We start from the raw sequence: 26,188 nt of genomic DNA, 5'->3' as shown, positions 1-26,188 counted from the left end.
GCCAGTTACGGTTTTTCAAACATACCGTCTTCGGCACAGTGCACATTTCATAGCATTATCGGCACAGAGATTTGCTAAAAAGGCATTGGATTTCTGCAACCTCTTCTATGGGTGCAGGTAATCAATTAATTGAAACCCCAAAACAAAAAAAAAACTGATATTTTATGTTGTGCACGGTTCGCTAATTTCCACAAAAAATATCAAAAGCAAATACTAACACTGACTATGACTGTGACTGACATAGGCCTTTGATGACAGGAAATGATCGATTCCAAATCAGTCTGAGGTTATTTGATAACATTACCTACCTGTTATTCAAAGATAAGACCATTATCATAGTCGAAAGGAATGGGCTTGTGATATAGCTCAGTTGGCAAATCTGTTGTCTCCTGAGCAGATGTCCGCGAGTTCGAGCCCAAGAGTAAATATCGAACACAGTTGTACCGGATAAGTTTTTCAATAACGATCCGCCAACTGCAACGTTGATAAAGTCGCGAATGCCATAAAGATGGTAAAACGACTATAATCGAAACAAAAAAAAAAAAATAGTCGAAAGGAATCAAAACAATTAGTTGCATTGAATGAATAGCTTTTGCCAAGCAACAAATCGAAATGTTCTCGTTTATTTAACTTCTCTTACTCAAAAATGTTTAAATCCATCACAAGCGTGTATTCCATTTCGAGAAACGTCAAACGGGAGTGTGGTCAGACTTGTAAGTGGTCACCATGGGAGTTATTAAGCAAACACTAGCGACACCATGTCCTCCATAGAAGAGTTTCGATTAGTTAGGGAGCTTTTGGAAAGCTTTCGAAAACGGCCATACATTTGTCCTAACTCCAAAACGTCAAAAATTTACCTGGCATCGCGGATCGTTTGAATTTTTTCGGAGACATCCACAACACATCGTTCGTGACAATCATGGAGAGCGCAATCGTTTGATCGGAGAGCAAAAAAATGTCAAATGAAATATTGATCTTTGTTGTGGTTAGTCGTTTGACTTTCGTCGCTCTTGCGTATATAATCATTCCACATTGTTCGACCAACACAACCAAACATCACCCGGCGCTGCAGAGGCTGCAGAGTGGCGATTTTTTTTTCAATAGGAGGGAGTAAATAGAAAAGATTGCATTTGCTTATTGAGCCTGTAAGTTCTGCTGCGTGAAAGAGATAGGCGATGTCGTAAACTGTCGGGAATTATGGTCGTTTGACCATCAAATTATCGCTTTCGTGTACCAAGACCAGATCCCTGCAACGTTACACGATTTGTCTATGTATCGTGTGACCAACATCTTTTAAATATGTGCTCGTGAATCTCGTTTTTAAGCTTTTTTTTCTCAGATTTAAGCTTTTTTTGCCTTGAGAGCATAGGAGACGAAAGTTTAAATCTGAGGAAAAAAGCTTAAATCTGTCAAAACGAGGGAAAAAAAAGGGGAAATCTGAGAGATGTGCTCCACACGGTTTGAATAGCATTGCCGGGAAGTGACCAAGACACGACTTTTCGTCGACAACCACACAAAGAAGAATGAATGTCGTTTCGTTTGATGGTAGTCGACTGTTCGGCAAGTGTTTAGTCGCATTCGTTTGTTGGCCAGGTCCCGGCAACGATACAGGATTTGTCTATGTATCGTGTGACCAACATCTTTCAACTAAGTGTTGGTTAATCTTGTTTTTAAGCTTTTTCTCCTCAGATTTAAGCTTTTTTGTCATGAGAGCATAGGAGATGAAAGCTCAAATTTGAAGAAAAAAGCTTAAATCTGTCAAAAAAGGGGAAATCTGAGAGAAGTGCTCCACACGGTTTGTATAACATTGCCGGGAAGTGTTGATGGCACGAACAATGAAACTGATAAAAGCAGGCTGTGCGACTGTCAGAGAAAATGTCGATGGTTTACAAGTCTGGGTGTGGTTCAAGCTCTCTTAAAACTTTCATAAACCAGTGGTAACGGACCCCTTGGTTGTATTGCAAATATTGTTGATGAGTTAAGCATAAACAATATTTGAACGTGCGATCGAGACTTCCCGTACCGACTCGAGTCGAAAGAGCTAAATATCAGCCACTGGTGGGTTCTCATACATACGTAAACAAGTCTTGAGAAAAGAGTTCAAGGCGTATTCTCTTTACGTAGAGAATAGGTTTCGATTCTTGATCTCAATTTTGTTCTTTACTAGATTTTCAGATTTAATTTTTAGTCCCGTAATAGGATTTAAAATTCGAGTCACATTTTTCAGTTTTAATCTAAATACAAAAAAGAACGGATGTTAAAGATCGGTTGAGAAATTTTTTCAATAAGTTATTTTACAAAAAAAATCATAACAGTCCAATTTCTTTAAGTGAAAACGTATATGATATTTTGTCCGATAATTGTAAATCGGACACTTTTCCAGTGAACCATTCACGAATTTGTTTCATTGTTCGAAATCAATCGAAATCATTTCGTACAACAAAGCCCACCTGTTCGCCAGATGCCGCCGCCAAATTAGTCTGGGTACCATTTTACGAATTAGTGTGTAATTATTACCAATGATCCGCGGAGGCAAACCTGCCCATCTTGAAGATCACATCTTTCCCATCCATGGCGGACCCAGAGTTCCATGAAGAATAGCCGACGAGCGCAAAGAGCGTAAAAAATTATACTGAAAAGCAAAACCAAACATTTTTCACATCACTTTCCGGCACACGCTTATGCAAAACTAGTCGATTATGAAAATAATCGCCCGATGAAGTTTAATGTTTTAATTGCATTGTTCGTTATTTCGATTTTGCTTTCATTACAGATCATGTAGCCTGTTTGGCCGTTTTGAAACTGCCTTTGGCTGACCGCGCAGAGTAGACAAATATTCAAGGAAAGGAGTATTAGGAGACGAAGAAAAAAAAACAAGCCGCACCGACTGAACGATATTTTCGGGCTGGATTGCGACTGTCTATGTATCCTCAAGTGGTGTTACGATTATGGCACTGCGATTGCGTAAGGATGTTCAGAAGGCATCCTACTATGTGTGGTTCCTCGGAGCACAGGAAGCGAAAGGACTGCGAGGGTCCCGTGTCCTGCTGCCGGTAATCCCGCGGCTGATCGAGAAATCCAAGGAACGCGAACCGCTCAAAGTGACGCTGCAGATATCACACAAGGGGTTAAAAATCATACAAGTGAGTATTGCGACAAAGCCGTTGAAATTTATACTACATGAGAACAGAAGTCCTTTAACATTTTCTAGTTTTCTGATGAAGTAATGTTTTGCAACGAAAGAAACTCAAAAAGCCCGGCAACTTAAAAGATTAGAAATGTTCCATGAGATGAATTTTGAACTTAGCTGATTTTTTTTAACTCGAAGAAACGCTTAAACCAAGTTAGCTTTCCACGATCGAAATCGCGATAATCTGTCATTTTCCAGTTGGGATTTGTCAAATCGTAAATATGGCGGCCGCCGTTCTCATGGTCGTGGAAAGTTGACTAGAATATTTATGAAGAAGCAAGTCTGACAGTAAGACCTAATTATGTTTTGAATTATCTTTCTCCCAAGGGTTCTGCCAAGCATTTCATTCCTCACGGGGCCATTACATGTTCCGTCCAGGCGGAGGATGTGGTCGCGTGCATTCTGCTTCTGTACAACCCGGCCACCAAGTGTCCACTCCACGTGCACGCCTACCGGTGCGATTCGGAAGCCACAGCCCAGGCCATGAACGAGCAGCTGCAGATATTGATCAATAGAGCCGAAAATCAGAAGAGATTCGCCGAACTAGAAACTAGGTGAGTTTGTGACACGCTATGCTCAATTTCATGCCGTCAGGCAAGAGTTTTTCGTTTCATTGTCACTGCGTTTCATTGCTCCGCGAGATGGAACAATCAAGCGCTGCTGCCAGCTCGGCCACAGAGCCAGATGGAATCATGCACAATCCACAATAATGTAGCTAATTATGCAAGGCAAGCTCCAGAAGTTTAACAGTTATACTCAGTTGAGTCACTTGTTTTTCGGTCCGTCGTTGACAGTTGTCTTTGAGCGCTTATCTCACGTCAGACACAATGAATCCGTTTTATGGACCAGATTAGAGATCACGGGAGTTCTTTCTCACTCAACGTTTAAGCCAGAAATGAGAGCTCGTATTTATAAAGGTGTTCATGAACGACACCATCGTTCTCATCAACGAAGAGATAGGTGATCTTGAAATCATCAACTAAAATATTTAATCTATAATTATTATTTTTTCTACATTCTTTTTTCTCAGGGCACTGTAGAAAAATCGTGATATTTAATTATTTTATTTTTAAACTCATTTAAATTTATCGTATCTACGACAAAAGCTGGAAGATATCACTGAAATTTTCTGACTGTTTTCTAAATACTTCTGAACATCTCAGTTCTATCAGTCCAAGATCATTTTCAAATTATGTTTCTCGTAAATTCAAACGTTAATTGTCAGAAGGTTGGCCCTTATTTTGTAATTTTTGTAGCCAAGCTCTCATTCCTCAATCTTGATCGAATCAATTATTAAACAGCACTGGCTAAATTTTAGCTTCATCGGATAACTGAAAACCGAACCTCAAAGGCTTTCAAATTTGTATGAAACTTTCTTTGGAAAAAGTGAAATATTAAAAATCATTCTTAATTCTGGCAACATTATACAACCATTCAAACTTTTATGCCGTTAAGATTTTAAGTATTTAGAACTACAACTTTTTAAACATTTCGAAGCGTATCGATACACGTTTAAAAGCTTATATCTACAGCAAAAAAAATTATTTCTGGTCATTGACCAAGGATATAAAGCCTTTAAGGGAAAAGTTCATATAACGCCCCATGTGGCTAAAACGCGCCACCCTTGTTTTGAAGAATCTGAAACATTTTAAGCCTGCAAAATACTACCAATTTGTTTTAAATGCTGTGATTGGTCATGGCAAGTATGAATTTTTCCTCAAAATGCCCCTGTGTCGTGATAATTTCACAATTTAGGTTTTTAAAACACTTTCAATAAGGTGTCACTGAGCAGAGAAAAACGAATAAGACAATATTTTCTGAAACATCGATAGAGGAGAATCTAAACTATGATTTTATGCTTAAAAATCATACTGAACTCGCCAAGGTATGCTTTTTATGGGTTTGTTCTATCACGGCCCATGCGCTCGTTATAACGCGCCAATCATAGTAGGCTGAAAATAGTATTAATTTTTCAAAAAGGCTAATTTTCATTGAAAATGAACAAAAAGTCTAAAACCATAGTTTGAGCGTTAATTCAGCCCAAAAAATCTACATTTCATTTTATTTTTATTTTGATTAGTCCATTTTGATTTTTTTTTCCAGTCAGTGTTTTCGGTATTCGGCTGCTTTCGGGTGTGTTCGGCTGCTAGGCGCGTATTGAATACACAGCGGCGCGTATTTGCAATACAGTTTTGTTCTGTGGATTTGAATACGGTTTTTAAAAATCAAGTTTTTGAAGCAACTATAGCAATTTGAGTAATAAAAAATCATAGGCATTTGTAGAAAACACCTTTCTTCATCGATTACACCCATTTTTAACACTATTTGTACATGGAGTACATAGGAAATCAGCGATTCGCTTAGGTGGCGCATAATAGAGCATGTTCCCCTACTTGCTCTTGAAAATAAAAAGAGACACAGAAAATGAGATTATAACATAAAACTTTTCGAGGTCTCTTTAGAGTTCGAAAGGTTCTTTCAAAAAAATTTTATTTTACATTCATTTGAGTGAATATTTTAAAGTAAGAATATTTCAATTTGAAGACAACATTATGAAAACAAGTTTCTTCGAAACCCAATTGTAAAATTTAAAATTCATTTTTGTTATTGATCTTCTTAGAACCTTTAACAAAGTTTCAAAATAAATACATGACAATTCTCAAGGATACTTAGCTTTGCGGTGCTTCAATACTCAACCATGAGTTGTTTTTCAACAATTTCCATTTGAAAAACCAGAGTACACATATAATATACGGCGTATTACAGGACACGACACTTAACGTTCTTACTAACATAAAAGGATTTAAAATTACCTTTTTTTGTCGACCGGTTTCGGGCTCGATGTTGCCCATCTACAGGACGATGTCCGACTGGTTACTAAAAGGAAAAACACTAACACAGCTTCATACTACTGCATAGTATTCGTCGAAGGATGGTCAAATCATTTTTGGTTGGCCAAGTTGAAAAGTGGCGATATGATTGGCGGGTCGTCCTCGTTCATTAAAGGCCTCTCAGAAGTTGTTATAAACATAGATTCCCAGGCATTTATATGTGACGCTTTGCGTATACATTTTTTGAATCTAACCTTTTCCCAATCTATAGAGTGGTTAGATTCCGATGCGTGGGCAGCTACGCTGGACTCGTTGGTTTTGTTGTTATCCACAGCGTTTTTATGTTCTTTTATTCGAGTTTTAAATTTTCGTCTTGTCTGGCCAATATAAACTGCTGGACAAGTCTCACACGGAATCTCGTAAATTCCGGATCTTTCTTCCGGCGGGACTTTGTCTTTCAGTGACACCAACCGATCCTTTAAGGTGTTGGAGCTTTTGTATGCAACTTTCAAACCATGGTTAGAGAGAATCTTTCGAATATCGTTAGTCAGTGGTGAGTGGAACGGCAAACTGACTCATTGAGATTCTTCTTTTTCTGGTTTGAAGGCGGTTGCATTATTCCGGAACTTTTTCCTCTCGTGTTTGCGAAGAATTTTATGAACAAACTCTTTGTCGTATCCATTCAAATTTGCGGCCGATAATATTTTTTCTTTTTCATTCTAAACTCACTGGTTTCCATAGGTATGTTGTATAAACGATGTGCCATGGAGTGAAACGCAGCTTGTTTTTGAGCACCGAAATGATTGGAGTCTGCTGTTATGTAGCGATCAGTAGATGTTGGTTTTCTGTAGATCCCAAATTTTACCGTGTTATCATCTTTTCTGGAGATTAACAAATCGAGGAATGGAAGTTTTCCATCTATTTCTTTCTCCACGGTAAATTTGATCGAACTGTGTTGACAGTTCAAAAGCTCCAGGGTTTGTGGGAGATATCGTTCTTTGACCGTGGCGAAGATGTCATCTACATATCGCCACCAAACTCGGGGGAAAAGTTTTTCGCTTTTTTCGAGATCGTGTTCAAAATCGCTCATAAACAATTCGGCTAGCAAGGGGGAAAGTTTGCTCCCCATGCTTAGTCCGAAGGTTTGTTTATAGAACTTACCCCGGAATAGGAAGAAGTTTTGGTTCATACAAACCTCAGCTACGGTCACGTTCGCCTCTATATTATTTGGTGGTGCTCGGCGTCGTTCTAGATGTCTACGTAGGCTGCGCAAGGCGTCAGGAATGGGGACGCTCGGAAAAAGTGCGGAGACGTCAAACGAGACTAATAGTGTTTTCGTTTATTAGCAGTGGCAACCTAGTTATCCACGAGTTTTGCTCTAACTGCTGTTATTGTGTTCGTTTATTAATTCAGAAGTCCACTAGTTTTGCCCGAGGTTTGAACCTAAAGCAGGCGGTTGCAACCTGTAGAAGTTGTCAGTGTTGGGGGTAAGCATAAGGTTGACTATAGCAACCATATATTTGCATCGTCCCGGGTGACGATTTAGTTTGTTTATTCAGAAAAAGTTTTGCCTCGCGCCAGTGGAGAAAACGAAAATGGCATAAAATTTCACCTCCTTTTTCCGAGCGTCCCCATTCCTGACGCCTTGCGCAGCCTACGTAGACATCTAGAACGACGCCGAGCACCACCAAATAATATAGAGGCGTACGTGACCGTAGCTGAGGTTTGTATGAACCAAAACTTCTTCCTATTCCGGGGTAAGTTCTATAAACAAACCTTCGGACTAAGCATGGGGAGCAAACTTTCCCCCTTGCTAGCCGAATTGTTTATGAGCGATTTTGAACACGATCTCGAAAAAAGCGAAAAACTTTTCCCCCGAGTTTGGTGGCGATATGTAGATGACATCTTCGCCACGGTCAAAGAACGATATCTCCCACAAACCCTGGAGCTTTTGAACTGTCAACACAGTTCGATCAAATTTACCGTGGAGAAAGAAATAGATGGAAAACTTCCATTCCTCGATTTGTTAATCTCCAGAAAAGATGATAACACGGTAAAATTTGGGATCTACAGAAAACCAACATCTACTGATCGCTACATAACAGCAGACTCCAATCATTTCGGTGCTCAAAAACAAGCTGCGTTTCATAAAATTCTTCGCAAACACGAGAGGAAAAAGTTCCGGAATAATGCAACCGCCTTCAAACCAGAAAAAGAAGAATCTCAATGAGTCAGTTTGCCGTTCCACTCACCATGTGGATAACAACAAAACCAACGAGTCCAGCGTAGCTGCCCACGCATCGGAATCTAACCACTCTATAGATTGGGAAAAGGTTAGATTCAAAAAATGTATACGCAAAGCGTCACATATAAATGCCTGGGAATCTATGTTTATAACAACTTCTGAGAGGCCTTTAATGAACGAGGACGACCCGCCAATCATATCGCCACTTTTCAACTTGGCCAACCAAAAATGATTTGACCATCCTTCGACGAATACTATGCAGTAGTATGAAGCTGTGTTAGTGTTTTTCCTTTTAGTAACCAGTCGGACATCGTCCTGTAGATGGGCAACATCGAGCCCGAAACCGGTCGACAAAAAAAGGTAATTTTAAATCCTTTTATGTTAGTAAGAACGTTAAGTGTCGTGTCCTGTAATACGCCGTATATTATATGTGTAGTATAAGTTCTTACGTTGGCACAAAACCACAAAAATGAGTAAAACCAGAGTAGTTGTAGCAACATAAAACAAGATCACATATGGACGAAAACGGCAAAAAAAAAACACTTCACTGATGGTAAAAATATTTTCACCCCAACCACACCAAACATATTTTGCTTTTCCGATCAAAATTTTTTACCGTAACCGATTCCTTGTGTCAAGTCCACTTTCCTACGTAGTACAACCCGTTTTTATTTTTCCAAATCTCAGTAAGTACGCTGTAACACACACGTCGCCATACTTTAGATAACCGACTATGAATAGATCAAAACCTGTATTTTCAAGATCCTGTTAAAAATCCGTTTTCCAACCACACAGCATAAATTGATTCATTTTCTCTTAGCACCCATATAAATTTTTAAATTTAAAATTGTTTTCTAATTTTCAATTACAACACTAAAAATTTAAGCTCCGACCAGAGTTTCTTTCATATTTGTTGGTGTCCGGTTCCCGTCAGAGCTACAGAAAGTACAAATTAAACACCAGAGAAGCACTAACAATTTGATTACCAGCTGCTCATGATCATAATGAATTCTAGCCTTTTTTAGTCCTATTTCGGTTATGTTCCTTGAAAACATTTTCCTATAAATCACCAAAAATAAACAAATTTCCAAAAATTGCCACGAGCGAAAAAAAAACACGTGCGTTTGCCGTGGCGCAACGCCTACTTTTCCAAATAAATTGAAATTATATAAAAATTGTTAAAAAATAATAATAAATTGAAACATAAAATGTTCACAAGGTTACAGTGCTAGTCACAACTTAAATAGTACCAATAACATGTGATAGCCAAGGCTGCCGAAAAAAAATCTGTGTTTTTGAGCATAAATTCTGAAATTGATGCTGAATTTGAGCATAAAATTCTGAATTTCTGTGATTTTACCCAAAAATTCTGTGATGGTTTTCTGTGATGCTATTTCCATTATGTCCATTGAAAATTCATGACAAATTGTGTCTTTTTTTACATTTTAGTTGAGGAGAATCAATTAACATTAGAAATCTTTTCATACCATTCTTATTAAAAGCAAGAAGAATATTTTTTTTATTGGCAAAAAACACTAAAATTTTGGAAATTCATTCAAAATTAAAAAATTCTGTGAAATTACAGATTTTTCTGTAATTTCGGCAACCTTGATGATAGCTCAGTATAAACACAGATTGTGGCACTTCGGACATAGAGAAACCCGTCGCACTTCATGATTCTCGCACTTTACGTTCAACATTCCCCAAATCTATACTTTGTTGTTGATACCTGACTCCATGTTGTGTTCTTCCAAGATCACGGTGTATCCATCATTTTGATGTAGTAGAGCAGGGTATCACATCCCCTCTTTTCTCAAAGAATTTTAATCTATTATTTTCCAAATGAAAGAAATAATATTAACCATCGTTCGGAGACCATTATAAGTTTCTTTAGTGCTATATTCCCTTCTTTGTTTCTTTACTTCTGTGCATCGATCTAAATACAATTAAATTGCAAACTACTAAATTGTTTCAATTTTTTTTTAACCTCTGTTGCTACTACACTGTTGCTTAGTTAATCATGATTCGTTTATTGAACCACTTCCTTTATTATCTCCTTCTTTTCGAAATTTATTTGAAACTGTAAGCGTACTATGGGTATACAAAACCTCTCACTCAAGTACTTCTGTTCTAAATACTTCACAAGCGACAGAAGATAAATATGTCGAGCATCTTATCATACATAAATCTATAAATCTATAAATAAAAATAATAAGTGATTTCATATACCCATATATATTTTTTTTTTACTAGCATGGTTAAGAGACTATGTACTTATAAAAGAAGTTCACTGTTCGATAAAGATTTCTTGTAACTGTAATTGTAATTCTTACCAATATAGTAACCCAACTGTTTTATTCGCCTTCCTCTTGTTTGTTGTAAAAAGAATTCTACATTATAGTGTTTTCGTTTATTGGCAGTGGCAACCTAGTTACCCACGAGTTTTGCCCTAACTGCTGTTATTATGTTCGGTTCGGCCCGAGATTTGAACCTCAAGCAGGCGGTTGCATCCCGTAAAAGTTGTCAATGTTGGGGGTAAACATAAGGGTGAGTATAGCAACCATATATTTGCATCGTCCCGGGTAACGATTCTGTTCGTTTATTCAGAAAAAGATTTGCCCCGCGCTAGTGGAGAAAAACGAAAACGGCATTAGTAAGTACACTGTAGAGTGCATCGGTTTTTTTTCCAAATTTTGACCTGTCAACAATCTAGAACAGATCACGAGGCAATGAGGTACACTTTTACTCTTTCCACCACATTGATCACGAAGAACCTGCTTCATATTTTTTTGTTTTGTTTTTTTTCTAGTTTTAAAGGCTGAAAATCGATACACAATAGTTAGTAACTCTGTTTGAGGGTTTCTAGAAACTTACTACTAAGAAGCTTTCTTACTAAAGTTCAAGTTATAATCAACAGCGAATCGTGATAATCTTTCAATATTATGATATACAGTTGCTCAGCCACAGGGGTCTGTTAGAGCTTTCCTGTTTTTAGTACTGATAATGTTTTTTTTTCTCTTACACACTTGACACTTCTGTACGATCTGCAGTCAGAAATGTTGTAAGCTTAAAATCAATACGTTATCTAAAAGTATGCGAAAATTGTGCCTTCCGATCTTAAGTTTATTTACAATAGAGCTTCACAGTAAATCAGTGATGCCTACACACCGTAACCAAACTCATCTCGGAATGTTAAATATTGTTTTGTTTTCAGCTGTATCGAAGTTTTTCTTTGAAATCAAAATCAGTAAGTTCCCAAATCCCTAAAATAGTCAAAATCAGAATCTTTGCAATTCACATGTTATAAAAAGGAAACTACACGCTCACGATTGCGCAGTCTGTTAAAGTAAGTGTCAGTAGTTCGTTTACTCTGGAGATCAATTCATCATACAAGTATTCATGTATCCTACGCGATCCTATCGCTTTTATATGATTTCTTTTTCTGCTCTTCAAATTGTTATTGATTTCAATCGCCTGATTATAAATTAACTTCGTTTGTATCACTTTCGTGTGTGCACAAATCATAGTCCAGTATTACTTGGCCCCGCTTCGATAAAACTCACATCTACTGAATCTTAGAAGATCTATGTTGCCCTGAAGCTAGCCATCTACTCACCTCAAAGCGCACATTTCAAGAGTACGTAGTGAGCATCCCACAAAAACCGTCCAACTGTCAAAGCTTTGATAAACTGTTTTCGACCGATCAACTTATCGTACACCCCAACAATGTTACTAGTCGAAACCACAACAACTGCCTTTCTTCTGTAATCAAATGTAACTCTGTCTAGAAATAGCCTATTAGAACAAATACTATCAATTCTCGTTTCTCCTTTTGAAATATCAATATCCGATTTTTTCTTTGAAGTATGCTAATCAATGAATGTATTTGAATCTACTCTGAACCGCAATATACTTTTTTTTTTTTTGTTAATCAAATTCCTCACAGGGCTTGAATCTAATGAGGTCCAGTACACATAAACAAAACCTCATTTTTCATTTGTCCCAGTTATTTACCTCTAATATTTCAGTGCTTTCAACTAAATCTACGAATGGTTCTTAGAACCTGAGTCAGTTTTCAGATGCACAACGATCGCAACCTTATGGGTCCGTGTTTAAATAAACACATTCAACAGACTTTTAAGTCCCGTGCCTGACAATGAAGCAGCACATTCATCCCGACCAATTTGGTCCGTGTTTTCATTTTTAAGAAACACATCTAGCGGACTCCTAGGGTCCCGTGCCTGACAATGCAGCACATTCATCCCGACCAATTCGGCCCGTGTTTCTTAACAAACACATTCAGCGAACTCCTGGAGTCCCGTGCCTGACAAAACAGCACATTTATCCCGACCATTTTGGCCCGTGTTGTTTCTGCATTCAGTAATCAGTCATAAAGACCCGTGCTAAGCACATTCAATCAACCTCCAACGAGGTTCATGTTCTACAACATTTACCAACACCTCTTAAATATTTCAAAGCCATCCGTAGCTCTCTTTTCCAGTCATAGAGACCCGTGCCAAGCACATTCAAATCAACCTCTGCGAGGTCCATATTATACAGCATATTTCAAACATTTTTTCAATACTTAATTTTTTTTTTTTTTTACTATATCTTTGTGCAAAGGATTATGCAAATTTTTAATCCAACCGTATGAAACTCACTTCATATATTCCTTGAGTTTTTTTTTTATTTTTTTATTTTTTTCAATTATAGTCGTTTTAATTTCTTTGTGTCATTCGCGACTTTTTTTTTATATCTTTTCGCTATTGTTGACTTGGTTTTAAATTTTCGACAACCAAATCGTAAGATAATTCTCAAATGAAAAGGAATTATGAAATCCAAAACTAAACTTTCGATGATTCAGAATTTTATTGTAGCAATTATATCACTTCTTGGTTATTGAACTTATTACGAAAATATTCATAGTTGATTACTTTTTTTCATAAATTTCTATATGCCATTTCACTTCACATTTGTAAATCTACAAACGAGATAGTTTATTTATTATTATTATTATTTTTTTTTAAATACACACAAACATTACATTGAAGTATTCTGATGGGAAACTCACTCAAATAAATTAAACTATTCTTAGTTCATAATCTTTTTTCCATGTAAGTAAAATTTCCAGCAGCCATCCATCAGGTCCACTTAAATCTTAAGGAGTTAAGAAATGATTGATCTTCAATAGCGTTCTTATTTCTGTCGAATAAAACCTTCCTATCAGAATGAACAACTTCAGTTTGTTGGAATAAATATATTTAATTAATAATTTACGTATAATATTTAGAATCAGAATGCTCCATTCAGAAACAAAGCTTTCCGATCAACTCGTTAACCCCGGACTGAGTCACCCAGGTTATGTAAATAGAATAGATTTCATTCATCTTAAAGAATTTTATTTCGGCATGTTGGATCATATTGGTCTTAGCCGTCCCATAGCGGACAAGCAAATAAAAATAGAATATTAATTTGGTAAATCCGGAAAACCGGTCATATAAATTTTGTTATCTACCTACGCATCACTTGAATGCAATGAACCTTTTCGTCCGACTGATTTATTTCGAGGCTAGAACAAGAAACCTCTTCACTGCTGAACGGTGTCGCAATTCTCCGGAGCTCACGGATATTTCGTCCGTTTCGTGGCATTTGTATTCCTTCTTACCTTTTATTGGATCCCATCCTCGTCGCCAGTTTGTGGCACTTCGGACATAGAGAAACCCGTCGCACTTCATGATTCTCGCACTTTACGTTCAACATTCCCCAAATCTATACTTTGTTGTTGATACCTGACTCCATGTTGTGTTCTTCCAAGATCACGGTGTATCCATCATTTTGATGTAGTAGAGCAGGGTATCACACAGATAATATTGGCAAAGTTTCCGATTAGTGTAATATTCTACATAACAAAATTCCACATCAAAACAATGTAATAATCAATAGCATTGGCGACTCAAATTATATGTGCACGTTTTTTATGTATTTAATATCGCAACACTTTATTTCTGAGAAACAGAAGTAGGCCTTGGTGCAATAAGCAGCGAAAATTTTTTCTCCAGCCCAAATTTCTAAAATTCTCATATGTAATTGTTATAAATTGTGAAAAAACTAATAAATCGTGTGAAGTTTAGTGAGCATCATTAGAAACCCGTTACTGGTCGGTTTTGACCATTCGAACAACGATCCGGATCTGTGAAAATCTTCGAAAGCAGCGAAACAAGAGGTTACCTTACTTCCTGCCGGTGGAGCTTCTAATATATAGAAGATGTCCCAGGATTTAAATATCTTTTATCAAGGACTAAGTATCTTTCCATATTTTTTTCAAATCCATTTGAATTTATTAACATCGACAAAGAACGAGTTATAGAAAAGTGATCAAAAGATGAATTGAAAGGAATACCACCGTCCTTATAATATGGATATCTCGCTTTTTCTCAATTAAATTCGATGACTATATTAAGCGAAAAAATAATAGTTTTAATGCGTTTTTATTGATTTTGTTTAAGCAATTGAGAGTTATGTTTTGCTTTCCAATGATTTTGGACAACGTTTGTTTTTCCTAGTTCAGCTCAGTTTCGTATTTACATTACGAACTTACATTTTTATAATCCCTTATTAAAAGATTCAAGATAAAGGTTTAAAATAGATAAGAAGTTTCATAAGGAAACTTTGGAAGTTTAGAAGTATACAGCCTTCGAGTGGCCAATCGCTTACCAAGGTGATATTCCATGCCACATTGACCTAACGCCATAATATTCAACGTGAGATTTGTGGACTTGGCCGGCGTCGTTATTGGTTCATATTAAAGATTGAGATTCTCAAAATTGTACAGTGAGATTGTGTTGCTTGTTCCCAGCACCTCTCATATAGGTCATCGTTCAATGTTGATTGACTCGAACCAAGCTCGGAGTGCAATCATTATGCCATTGGCCAGGAGGTTTCTGTTTAAAAACTCATCAAGGTACACCCAAAGAATAACGTAAGCAGTTGTTGGCGCTTTTCAAACCAAATCTGGTATTTTAATCCTGAAATGTCCTTGATGACAATGTTCCAAATACAGTTATTAAAAGGCCAAATTATGGTTAAAAAGCTGAAAATAACACGAGAAACTAAATTTATATTTCTCTGAGTTTCAAAAAATACAAGAGATAATTTTGACTGATTTGGGAGGGTTGATTCCAAGTATTCATTGAGTTTATTCCTATTTGCTATTCTTTTCGAGATTACTTTTTAAAACGCATAGCTAAAAATTCATTTGTGCAGTTTTTATATTTTGAAAATGAAGGTTTCAATTCAATTATCAACTTTCTCGAAGATCGTGCGTAATTTTGACTTCAGAGAAAAAAGTTACTAAAGTTTTCTTTTTGTTATTTTTTCCAAATCTAAAGCAAATCGAGAATTTTGACGAAATTCATGGAAAAATTTAGTTGTTATCTTATCTATTGTAATTTTTAAAAATTGAAGAACTATTTTTTTAAAAAGCGATCTTAAACACAAATATCTGGGCAAGATATGAATCCTTGATTGAATTAAAGATAGTGAATTGATTCAAAATCAGCTTTTAATTTTCATTTAGGTTTATAAGTTTATCAGTTATCAAAGATCAATTTTACCTAAAAGTGATAAATTTTAAAAAAAAATTACACACGCTATATTTTCAAAGCTACAGGTAGTTGACGAAATCTGACAAATGTTTTGAATTCAGGACGCCAAAATCAACCAAAATCAGCTATTGTGATATAGGTTCGAAAAATGCTGTTCCCGTGTGTAAGTGAAAATGAAAGAATAGATCAATTAAATTAAAATTTAATTTTCAATTAATTTTAAAATTAAGAGCAACGATTTTTCATAATTTGTAACGTTGTAACAAAATTACTTTGTCAGTACTTATTGAATTTTTATGCTTTAAACACCAATGGAAGGTTACTGAAAATTTGATCGAAAAAAAAAATCCTGAATTATTACTGATTTTCAAGATTAAACTTTGAAGAAAATGTTCAATACATGTTGATAGTTTATGAATTGTAAAATTGTTTGTGGTTGGTTCTAGTACCTGTATAATATAACGTCATTTAGATGTGGAAAACCAGCCACCAATATTAAAAAAACATCAATTTACCATTTTTACATCAAAACTTATTGCACTTTTCCGAAAATTTTTCGAATTAACTCAAATTTGGCGTGAGTTTTAAAAAATTAATAAAAATCATTCCTTAAAGTTTGGTAGTGCTCCGAAGCAAAACGGTGAATTTTAACCAATCTTAGCACCAGTGTACGGACAAAAATATAGCATTTTGGGAATGAAAAAATTCCCACTGCAAATAAGAGAACGCAAAATCATTGTTTCTATTAATAAAACCATAAAAAAGGAAATCGCTTGTTACCCCGGAATCAACCTCATATTCAAACCGCTTCTACTTTTGATCACGTTCATCGATTTAAAAAAAAATGGCCACATACTAGAATGTACTTTTTACATTAACTCGCCAAATCTTGAGATGAAAGCTCTAAATTTGACAAAATTACAGCTGATTCTGTGAGACAATTTAAATTTTTCTTACCTTTACTAAATAAGCTGTATCTATCTTACTTGTACCCGCAAAATGTTCGAATAAAGAGTTTATGAGTTTATCTTGCTTGTGTGAAAGTTTCATGAAAAAGTATCAACTGTGCGAGAAATGGCATACTGTCAAAGTTGGAAGTTTGTGCGCTACTCAGCGCGATTTCATTCTTTTTTGAACGCAACTGTAGCTGAATGATACTGGATAAATTGAGGGGTAAAGAAATCACTCATAAAGCTGATAATTATTACTAGAACTTCAGCAAAATATGGAAGCTGAAGAAATATTTTAAGGCTTGTTGGAACTTCTGACCATGATTCCAATTCTCCCTATAATATGTGTTTGTTTTATAAACGGTGGCAAATTATATTTTTCTCGACTATGATTACTTTTTTTTATGTAAGACTCAAAATCAAAACCCATTATCCTGCATACTGTCGTAATCACATTAGCTCAGCTAACTATTTAAGCCAACCGGCATCTGATGATTGCGTACTGGTACATTAAAGCTCATTTATCTCGTGAGCGCCAGCAACAACAGCCAGTTCAATTTTACCTACTAAAGGTTTATCTTGTTGTTCCGCCCTTGCCCAGTTAATGAACCTACAATAACAACAGCAGCACCCAAATCGATTGATATTTTCCACCGCGCGGTATGATTGAGGTATGTGAAATCGTACCGGGCATCAATTGGTGCGACGGCGGCGCTAATTAATGGTAAACGGTAATTCAATTAAAAGCTTTGCCATTCGTGTTTTGGACTCACTTCAGCCGTTCAAATGATTTATATCAGCTCTATATCTTGAAGGTCAAAATAATGGGCGAGGGATTTGGATTAGGCTTGAATAAGTAGCAACATTTGAAATTCCATTCAAGGTTAGGGGAGATGGGGGCATAATGGCCACCTTAAGGAAAACGGTTATTTAACCATAGAAAATAGCTATAATATGGAGGTTACATTATTGTTTCGTATTCAGACACTTGAAAAGCCTATTCCCTAACGGTCTGAAACGTGAAAAACTAGATGCAAACGTTAAAAAATGCATTTTAAAAAAATTTGCCAAAAGCTGAAAACCAGCCACTGTGGAGGCATAATGAGAACCCCCCCTGAGGCAGTATGAGCACCATTAATCAGAGCAAGATGTGCGTTTTTGCCGGGGAATCTAGCAGCGAATTCAATTCGATGAAGTCAGGTGAGTCGTAGATTCATCAAACAAAGCAATAACAAAATAATCTAGGTCTGTTTGTAGAATACAAACAATTCACGCACGCTCATACATTAAGTGCTTTGTTCGGAGGATGATGCTACTAGCCGTATAATGTAACAATTAAAAAATTGATCATGAATAGTAAATGGAAAAAAAATCACCTCGAACAGAAATCTAACTCTAGTCTTTTGATTACCTCTTCGACACCTTACCAATAGGCTAAATTGTCGGATGAAAACTAGTCAAGGTGTGGCACTATAAATCAATTTTAATTCGCTGCTAGATTCTACGGCAGAAAATGCTCATTATGCCTCGATAATATGGTGCTCTATATGCCCCTAGTCAACAAATATAAGTAAAAACGTGTTTTAAAATTGATAAAAGTGAAAAATCAAAAAATTTTTGATGGTAAAAATTGAGAAACAATGTGTACATCATGTTGCAGTGCGTACAGTATAGATCAAGGTTATTTTAAGATCGTAAGAGCTTATTTCGTGATGCTCAAAAATTATAATATTTTCGTAACTTGAGAACCAAGCTAGTTTTTTTTAAATTTCTCTGTAAAGATGATAAGGAGATTCCTTTTTTTGTGAAAAATTAATACTATAGGAAGTACGAAACAAATCCTCATGAAAATTTAGTTAAGAAAATACGCACTTTCGTAGAAAAGCGTAGTTCTCATTATGCCTCGGGTGCTCGTTATGCCCTCATCTCCCCTATACGCATTACAACATATGATTTGTTGGATTAAGCTCTACGTAACTTTAACGATAATTTTCAAAGACGGTTGAAATATAACTCAATCTGATTTTTTTCTCAAGTTCACTGAATGTTCCTATTGATTTAAAAGTATTAATGGTTCTAGCTTTATTTGATTATTCTGTATTCAATTGTTTCAAAGAACACTAAATATACTTAATTTATTTGGGAAACGCGTGGATTTTGATGTCATACATTCACAAAAATGTTGCTGAAGGTAAAAAAATCACTCGTGGGTTTGCTGATATTTTTTTCAAGTTTGATGAGTGTTAATTTTTGTTGAACATAAAATAATGTTCTTTATCCGGTTTGAATAAATTATTAGAATTTAAATAAGATAATTTTACTTCATTAGAAGATTATTTCCATATCCATCAAAATCTTCATACACTTAAATTTTTGTGTTTCTAAAATATCACGCTTTATAGTGGTTTGTGCCAACGTAACAACTTATACATATGTGTGTTATGTATATATATTATACACATCTTATATCCTATTTAGATGACCGATTTCAAAGAACCAAATACTCCTCTGTGATATCAAATACCAAAGAAACCACGCTTGGCGTACCTCAAGGAAGCGTTCTTGGACCACTGCTTTTTATTTTATATATAAACGACATGAAGAAAATTCTAAAACACTGTGATATTAATTTATTTGCCGATGATACTGTGATATTTATTGCTTGTGATGATGCTGGTGCTGCTGTCCATAAATTGAACTGTGATCTCGTGAATTTGAATAAATGGCTGAATTTTAAAATGTTAAAACTAAATGTCTCTAAAACTAAATGTTTGGTCGTCTCTAACAAGCATATGAACTGTGATTCAGTAAACGTTTGTATCGATGGTGAACGTCTCGATATAGTTCATGAAATAAAGTATCTCGGTGTAACAATAGATGAAAGATTAAACTTCAAAGATCACATCAACAATTCAGTGAAAAAAATTGCCAAAAAATATGGTTTAATGTGTCGTTTACGTAAAGATTTGTCACAGTGGAGTCTAATTTATTTGTATAAAGCAATCATATCCCCGCATTTTGACTTCTGTCCGTCTATAATATGTTTCGCAAATGATCAGCAAATGGCTCGGCTACAAAGGCTTCAGAACAAAATCATGAGGTTGATCCTTAGATGCCATCGAAGGACGCCTGTTCAAAACATGCTAAGTGCTCTACAATGGCTATCAATTAGACAGCGAGTAACATACCTCACCTTGATTTTAATTTTTAAAATCGTGAACGGAATAGCACCAGAATATCTTCAAGAACGGATAGTAAGAGGAACGGACCTGCATCACTATGGAACACGTTTTGCTTGTGAAATACGATCTGCATCATTTTTATTGGCATCTTCGCAAAATTCATTGTTTTATCGAGGCATAAGACTATTTAATAATTTACCAACGGAAATCAAAAGAGAAGAGAATTTCAATCGTTTTAAGATTAAGTGTTTGGCGTTTGTAAAAGTTAATTTTAGTTTATAGTACGTGTTTAATGTGAGTAATTTATTACCAGATGATGATGAAGTCAACTGAACAAACGTCTCTGAGCCGCACATGACAAATATCAAAAGCAACGCGATCTGGGGCGCGGTAAAACCCTGAAATGGACTCATGTGTGTGTGGGAAGGGTTTAATACCCTGAAATATCCCTTTTCTCAGATGGTCCCTGTTCAAAAGTTGATAATTGAGAGCACCAAAATAAAAAGCAGATAAAAAAGGCAATGATGGACGTACATGGGAATACATTCACAAAAAAAACCAGCAACTCGAAAATCGACCAAACATGAGGAGACTATCAAAATATCTTACAAGATAATCCAGCCCAAGATCCCATGTACGGGGGAAAGTGGAGGGCCATCATCATCATCATCATCATCACATCTTATAACAGGAAATTACATTTAACGTTTTTGTCTAACGGATAAAGAATTTATAATATAGTTCGTTCGAGAACGATGTTGATTTTTTTATCGACAAACACATGGACCAAGGATTTCTGAGGCTACCAAAATGATAATAATTCCATTTCCAGTATTCTATTCCATGTTTTTAAGGTTCTCTCAGCTGTGGCTTGTCAAACAGTTGTCATCAATATTAATTGTTAGACTGTCATGTTTTGAAACATAGTGCCTAAAAAGAGAGTAAACATAATTATTGGCTTTGATTTTATGCCGATTCTAGTAAACCCTGTCAAAGGCGGGATTGGGTTTTGGAGGGTTCAAAGTAAAAAAATAAACAAAAATTTGGGATTCAATTTTTTTTTCTAGAAACCATTATAAAGAACTTCAGTTAGTAAAAGGTTTCGAATTTTCAACTGAATTTAACCAAAATTAACTTAAATTTGCCACAGCGGATTTTTTGATTATCTGACGGGTTTGTGCCGGGAGTCTTTAGATCTTCCCCAAAATCTTTACCTGCTTGATAAGTACTTTTGTTCTAATGAGCTACCTGCATATGTTAGTGCAGTTGTTCAACAATCGCATTAATTGTTTGTTTTCGATGCAAAAAAGAGATTTATTATCTATCATTTTTTCTTTCATAACTCTAAAAGGAATGATTGGCCATTGGCCTACTTTGGTGTCTTCAGATGAAAGTTGCACCATAAATTGAGCTATACAATGGTATTTTGTGCAGAATATTCGGTGATGCAGACGGTACTTTCAAACACTTTTTGAAGCTTATTTACGTTGTTTCATGTAAGTGAAAGGTCATTACTTAAAAAAAATATTTGAAAAGCTGATAAAATTTCAATGCGGTTTTAAGTTGCTATTTTATGATTTCCGACCGGAGTGATGTAGATTTATATACGGTATGGTATACGGTTTAAATTAACATTTACAAAAACATTTAATCGAATCTAACTCAAAAAATGAAAATTTTAGAAATCTGAAAAAATACGTGTGTTTTAAGTCGTAAAAAAGAACCCAATTTTCATTTTGGGAAAGATCTAAAGACCCCGGCACAAGTTGTCAGATAATAAATAAAAAACCTCCCACATCCATAACGCTTATGAGCTGAACTAAGGTGAAAACTGTAAATGCATTAAATTGTGTTCATTATGTTAATTCTTTTTCTGAGATAACAATTCTTTTTTCAGCCAAAAACTAAAAAAAAATAAGGTGAAAAGTACTAAGCTAAAAGTCCGAAAACCAGGCTTTTCGATTTTTTTAATATTTTTCAGATTGAGATTGTTTACACCTTTACAATCTCAAATTAATTTTTTAACTGAACGTTGGATATATTATTGCCAATATATTAGAAGTTGTCTTTAAAACTTAATTCAGTCAAAAAAAAATCATCTAATCGGTTTTGAATTCCTCAATTCTCTCTTGAAATGTTGATGGGAGCTTAGATTCCAAGTAACAATGTAAAAAATCATAAATTACTATTTTACCTGGTTTTTGGAGTAGAGACATTTTTCAAACATGATGGTGGAAGGGATGAATCATCCGCACAGGATAAAAATCTCAGAAAAAGAAAAGAAAAAATATGATGGGGGCATACGAACACTCTATTAATTTTGAATAAGCGAAAAACTCGGAGTAGATCGCTGAAATATTCCGAAAGTTTGTTTCTGAGAGGCTTGAAGTGTTGCCCAGCAATCAGTCATGTAAACTAAACTTCAAACAACTAATTTTAGCTAGTGGCAGAGCTTCTGAGCTATGCAGCCGGTACCGAGCCAATGCGCCAGAATAGTTTTGATAAACTATGAAATTTGTGAAAAAAAAACAATGTTTTACAAGTTAAGCCAGTTGAACTCTGTAACATCTCTGCTTCTGATAAGTTCACTAGCAAAACAAAGTTTATATTTGCTGGTTGTTAAAGCAAAAATATCAGGATTTGGTAAGATTCTGCTCTTGCGGGAAAAAAACCTGACGAAAACTTGGATTTCGAGGTTTTCAAAAGCCTTGTTTGAAAACTTCGCAACTTACTATCTCAACTAATCGATTTTACTTTTAATTGAGTCATCATTTACTATGTTTTTGTTTGATTTTGCCTGCTGACATGACATAAAAACGTGTTTTAGTGGCACAAAATAAATCAAGTTTTGGCAAATTTGAAACAGCTGAATCGACCGAATTGTCTCCAGTTTCTATCAAATGGTATTCTCGTCGACGATGCAGCTATCTTAAAAGCAACCGCCAAACTCAAAAACTCTACTTCTAAGGGCCCGGATGGAATACCAGCCACTTTTTTGAAACGGTTTATGCCGCATCTGCTAATACCTATCAGGCAAATATTTCAATCATCGCTGGACGGCGCAATCTTCCCCGCTTTGTGGAAAGAAGCATATATGTTTCCTGTTTACAAAAAGGGAGATAAGAAGGATATTAACAACTACCGTGGTATCTCAGCTCTGTGTGCTATTGCAAAACTGTTTGAGCTGGTTGTGTTGGATCCCATTTTTTCATTCTGCAAGCACCACTTTTCAAACGATCAGCACGGTTTCATGCCTGAACGATCAACTACCACAAATTTACTGACGTTCACATCTTTTGTACAAGAAAGCTATGCCAGGAAGACCCAAACCGATGCTATTTATACAGATCTGTCTGCTGCATTTGATAAAGTAAACCACGAGATTGCTCTAGCAAAGCTAGGTCGCTTGGGCTTCTGTGGACCATTACTGGAGTGGTTTCGGAGTTACTTAACGGGACGAAAGTTGTCCGTTCATACTGGAGAATCCTTCTCGAGACAGTTTCTTGGCTCTTCCGGAGTGCCGCAAGGAAGCCATTTAGGACCAATAGTTTTTGTCATCTATTTTAATGATGTTCTGTCGCTTCTCGATGGCCCAAAACTCGCTTATGCAGATGATTTGAAACTGTATCACACCATCAATGATAGAGACGACATCGATTTCCTGCAACGGCAGTGCAGGTGCAGGTGCAGGTTCCTGCTGACTGGTGCGACAACAACTGTCTACCGCTAAATCGCAGGAAATGCTCGATCATCACTTTTTCTCGCAAGCGACACCCTCTTTATGCTGAGTACATTCTCGGGGATGAAACAATTTCCCGGGTTGCCAAATCAATGATCTGGGTATTATTCTCGATCAACGGCTTGAGTTTAAGACTCACACGAACTACGTTGTAGACAAAGCCTCCAGAAATCTTGGTTTCTTGTTTCGCGTGGCTAAAGAATTTAAAGATGTGTACTGCTTAAAAAGCTTATATTGCAGCATAGTCCGTTCCGTTCTTGAGTATGCCTCAGCTGTCTGGTGCCCTTACTACCAGAATGGAGTTGAACAAATCGAGGCTATCCAGCGGCGCTTCATGCGATATGCCCTTCGACACCTGAACTGGCAAGATCCTTTTCGTTTGCCCAGTTATGAGAATCGTTGCCGCCTGATAGACTTAGACACGCTTCAAGTCCGAAGAAACGCTACACGTGCTTTGGTCGTTGCGGATCTCCTTACATCGAGGATTGACTGTCCCTCGCTGCTGGAAACTATTCCTCTCAACGTGCGACCGCGAGGATTGAGAAACTAGAATCTGCAACTCTATGTTCCCGTTCGGCTGAATAATTATGGGGCTAACAGCGCTCTTATAGGCATCCTAAAAACCTTCAACCGTTTTTCGGAGTACTTTGACTTCGGCGTTCCCAGAAATGTTTTCCGTAGAAAAATATTGGACAAGTAAAGATTTACTTAGATGTTCTTAGATTTTATGTCAATTTATATATGTAACCTATAATTAAGTTATCATTAGGATCTAAATTTGATCCGTCGATTTTTATACAATAAACAACAATAAACAATAAACAAATACGAAGTATTTTGGTCGAAACAGTAGCGGAAATCGAAAAAGAAGGATGCAGTCACCTAAACCACAGATGAAGTATTACTAGAACAATCTGATCAATATCATAACTGAAAAACATGATTTTAAACCCAGGAGATGAAAACGTAACAAAAAAAAAACTTTTCAATGCTTTTTTGCCAACTGCATCGTTAGTAAAAAAAAATAAGCATGATATGAAAATGTTAAAACAACTTTGTAACAAAAAATGTAGATCAATCATGAATAAAATATTGGCGCGAAAAGAAGAAAGTGATTTCGGTGAGCCGTTGTGTTGCATCTTTTTCGAAAAATTCATGATAGGTACATACTTGCTGTTTATATTCTTCCTTTCTTTGACATATCATGTTTCTCTAAAACTTTCCATCGCCTTCGAAAAGTTGACAATATTCAGGTACGAAGATGTACCAAGACAAACTCAGAACACTAGATTTGATAAATTTTATCAACTGGCATTACCCAAACGGAGAGCTTTTTGACAATTTTTTTTAAAAATTTATTGAATTGCTGCAATTTTTGTCACGCAACAAAAATTGTCTGTCATCGAGGAGCTTGTTTACAACTTTTTAGACAATACCCTTCATAAGGCTTGGTTGGGTACTGAAAGGTTATCCAACAATTAGATATATTTGTAAAACTGACCTGTGAAATTCTTTAGTTCAATTGAACTTGATTTAAAGGTTGAGGCACCAGTTATGATTTTTGACCCTTAAAAATTACCTACAGGGGGATCAAAGGAAATCGCGCCTTTTTTATTGTTATTGAAGAGAAAAGTAATTTCATGATGTCTTATAAACATTCAAATGATAAACATGTCATTTTGAGCAGTTAGTTATTTATTTAATAATGTAATTCTGAAACGATCCCTGAAGTAGGGTGTCCCATAAGTGCATAATGTCTCGGAATCTGGGGGCTCAACCTCCAAATGACGGAAAAAAAATATATGATGAAACATAACTCGTATCAAACTTTAGCAAGATATTTTCTTTTTGTCCATAATTTTTTTTTTTTTAACTGACCAAAATGAGAACCCGGTGTGGGATTTTTTTAACGCGCCGATGCCATCAAAAGATGCGGATATTTGTGAACCCAAACTTTTTTGAACAAAGTATGTTGTATGTATCATTCTTGAAGAGCTATTTTCTATTCAATCCTTCTCAAAAATTCCAATTTGGGATATTTGTTATTTAATTTATCAAAAGTTTTTCAGAATATTTTAATAATAAAAAATCAATTGAGGTGTAATGAAAAGTTACCAGAAATACTGTTGTCCACATCTGAAGCTTCAATTTTTACCTTCACAGTTATTCCTTTTTCGTTTTTCGATAACGGTTTATCGATGTCATCAGATTCAGAATCTTAAAAAAAGCAGAAATTGAAATCATTCTAACTGACCAAAAGAAAATTTTCGGTCAGTCAGAGTGAACTAAATCCATTGATTTTATAAATTTTCACAATTCTAAAAAACCACATTTTGTGTTCACCTCTAGTGTATCTACATACTAATTGCATGAAAACTTAAGTTTTTGCTTCATTATTTTCACGGTTCGTTGCGTTTGATTAAAAAAATACTAATTTAAATTTTTAG

At 35.8% G+C, this 26,188-nt stretch overlaps 1 protein-coding gene across 2 annotated transcripts in view; it reads left to right on the top strand.

Moving 5' to 3' along the window:
* LOC129750639 (serine/arginine repetitive matrix protein 5) overlaps positions 1-26,188 on the top strand; it is a 165,474-nt gene that overhangs the window by 109,976 nt on the left and 29,310 nt on the right. For both annotated transcript variants that reach the window (XM_055745637.1, XM_055745636.1), the window contains exons 3-4: positions 2,774-3,143; positions 3,518-3,744. In XM_055745637.1, coding sequence (XP_055601612.1) covers positions 2,949-3,143; positions 3,518-3,744 — 422 coding nt within the window. In that variant the 5' untranslated portion in view covers positions 2,774-2,948. The remainder of the gene's footprint in view (positions 1-2,773; positions 3,144-3,517; positions 3,745-26,188) is intronic.

The sequence above is a fragment of the Uranotaenia lowii genome, chromosome 3 (genome assembly GCF_029784155.1).
Source record: "Uranotaenia lowii strain MFRU-FL chromosome 3, ASM2978415v1, whole genome shotgun sequence".
NCBI classification, from domain to species: Eukaryota; Metazoa; Arthropoda; class Insecta; order Diptera; family Culicidae; genus Uranotaenia; species Uranotaenia lowii.
This window is presented reverse-complemented; position numbering and strand designations above follow the sequence as displayed.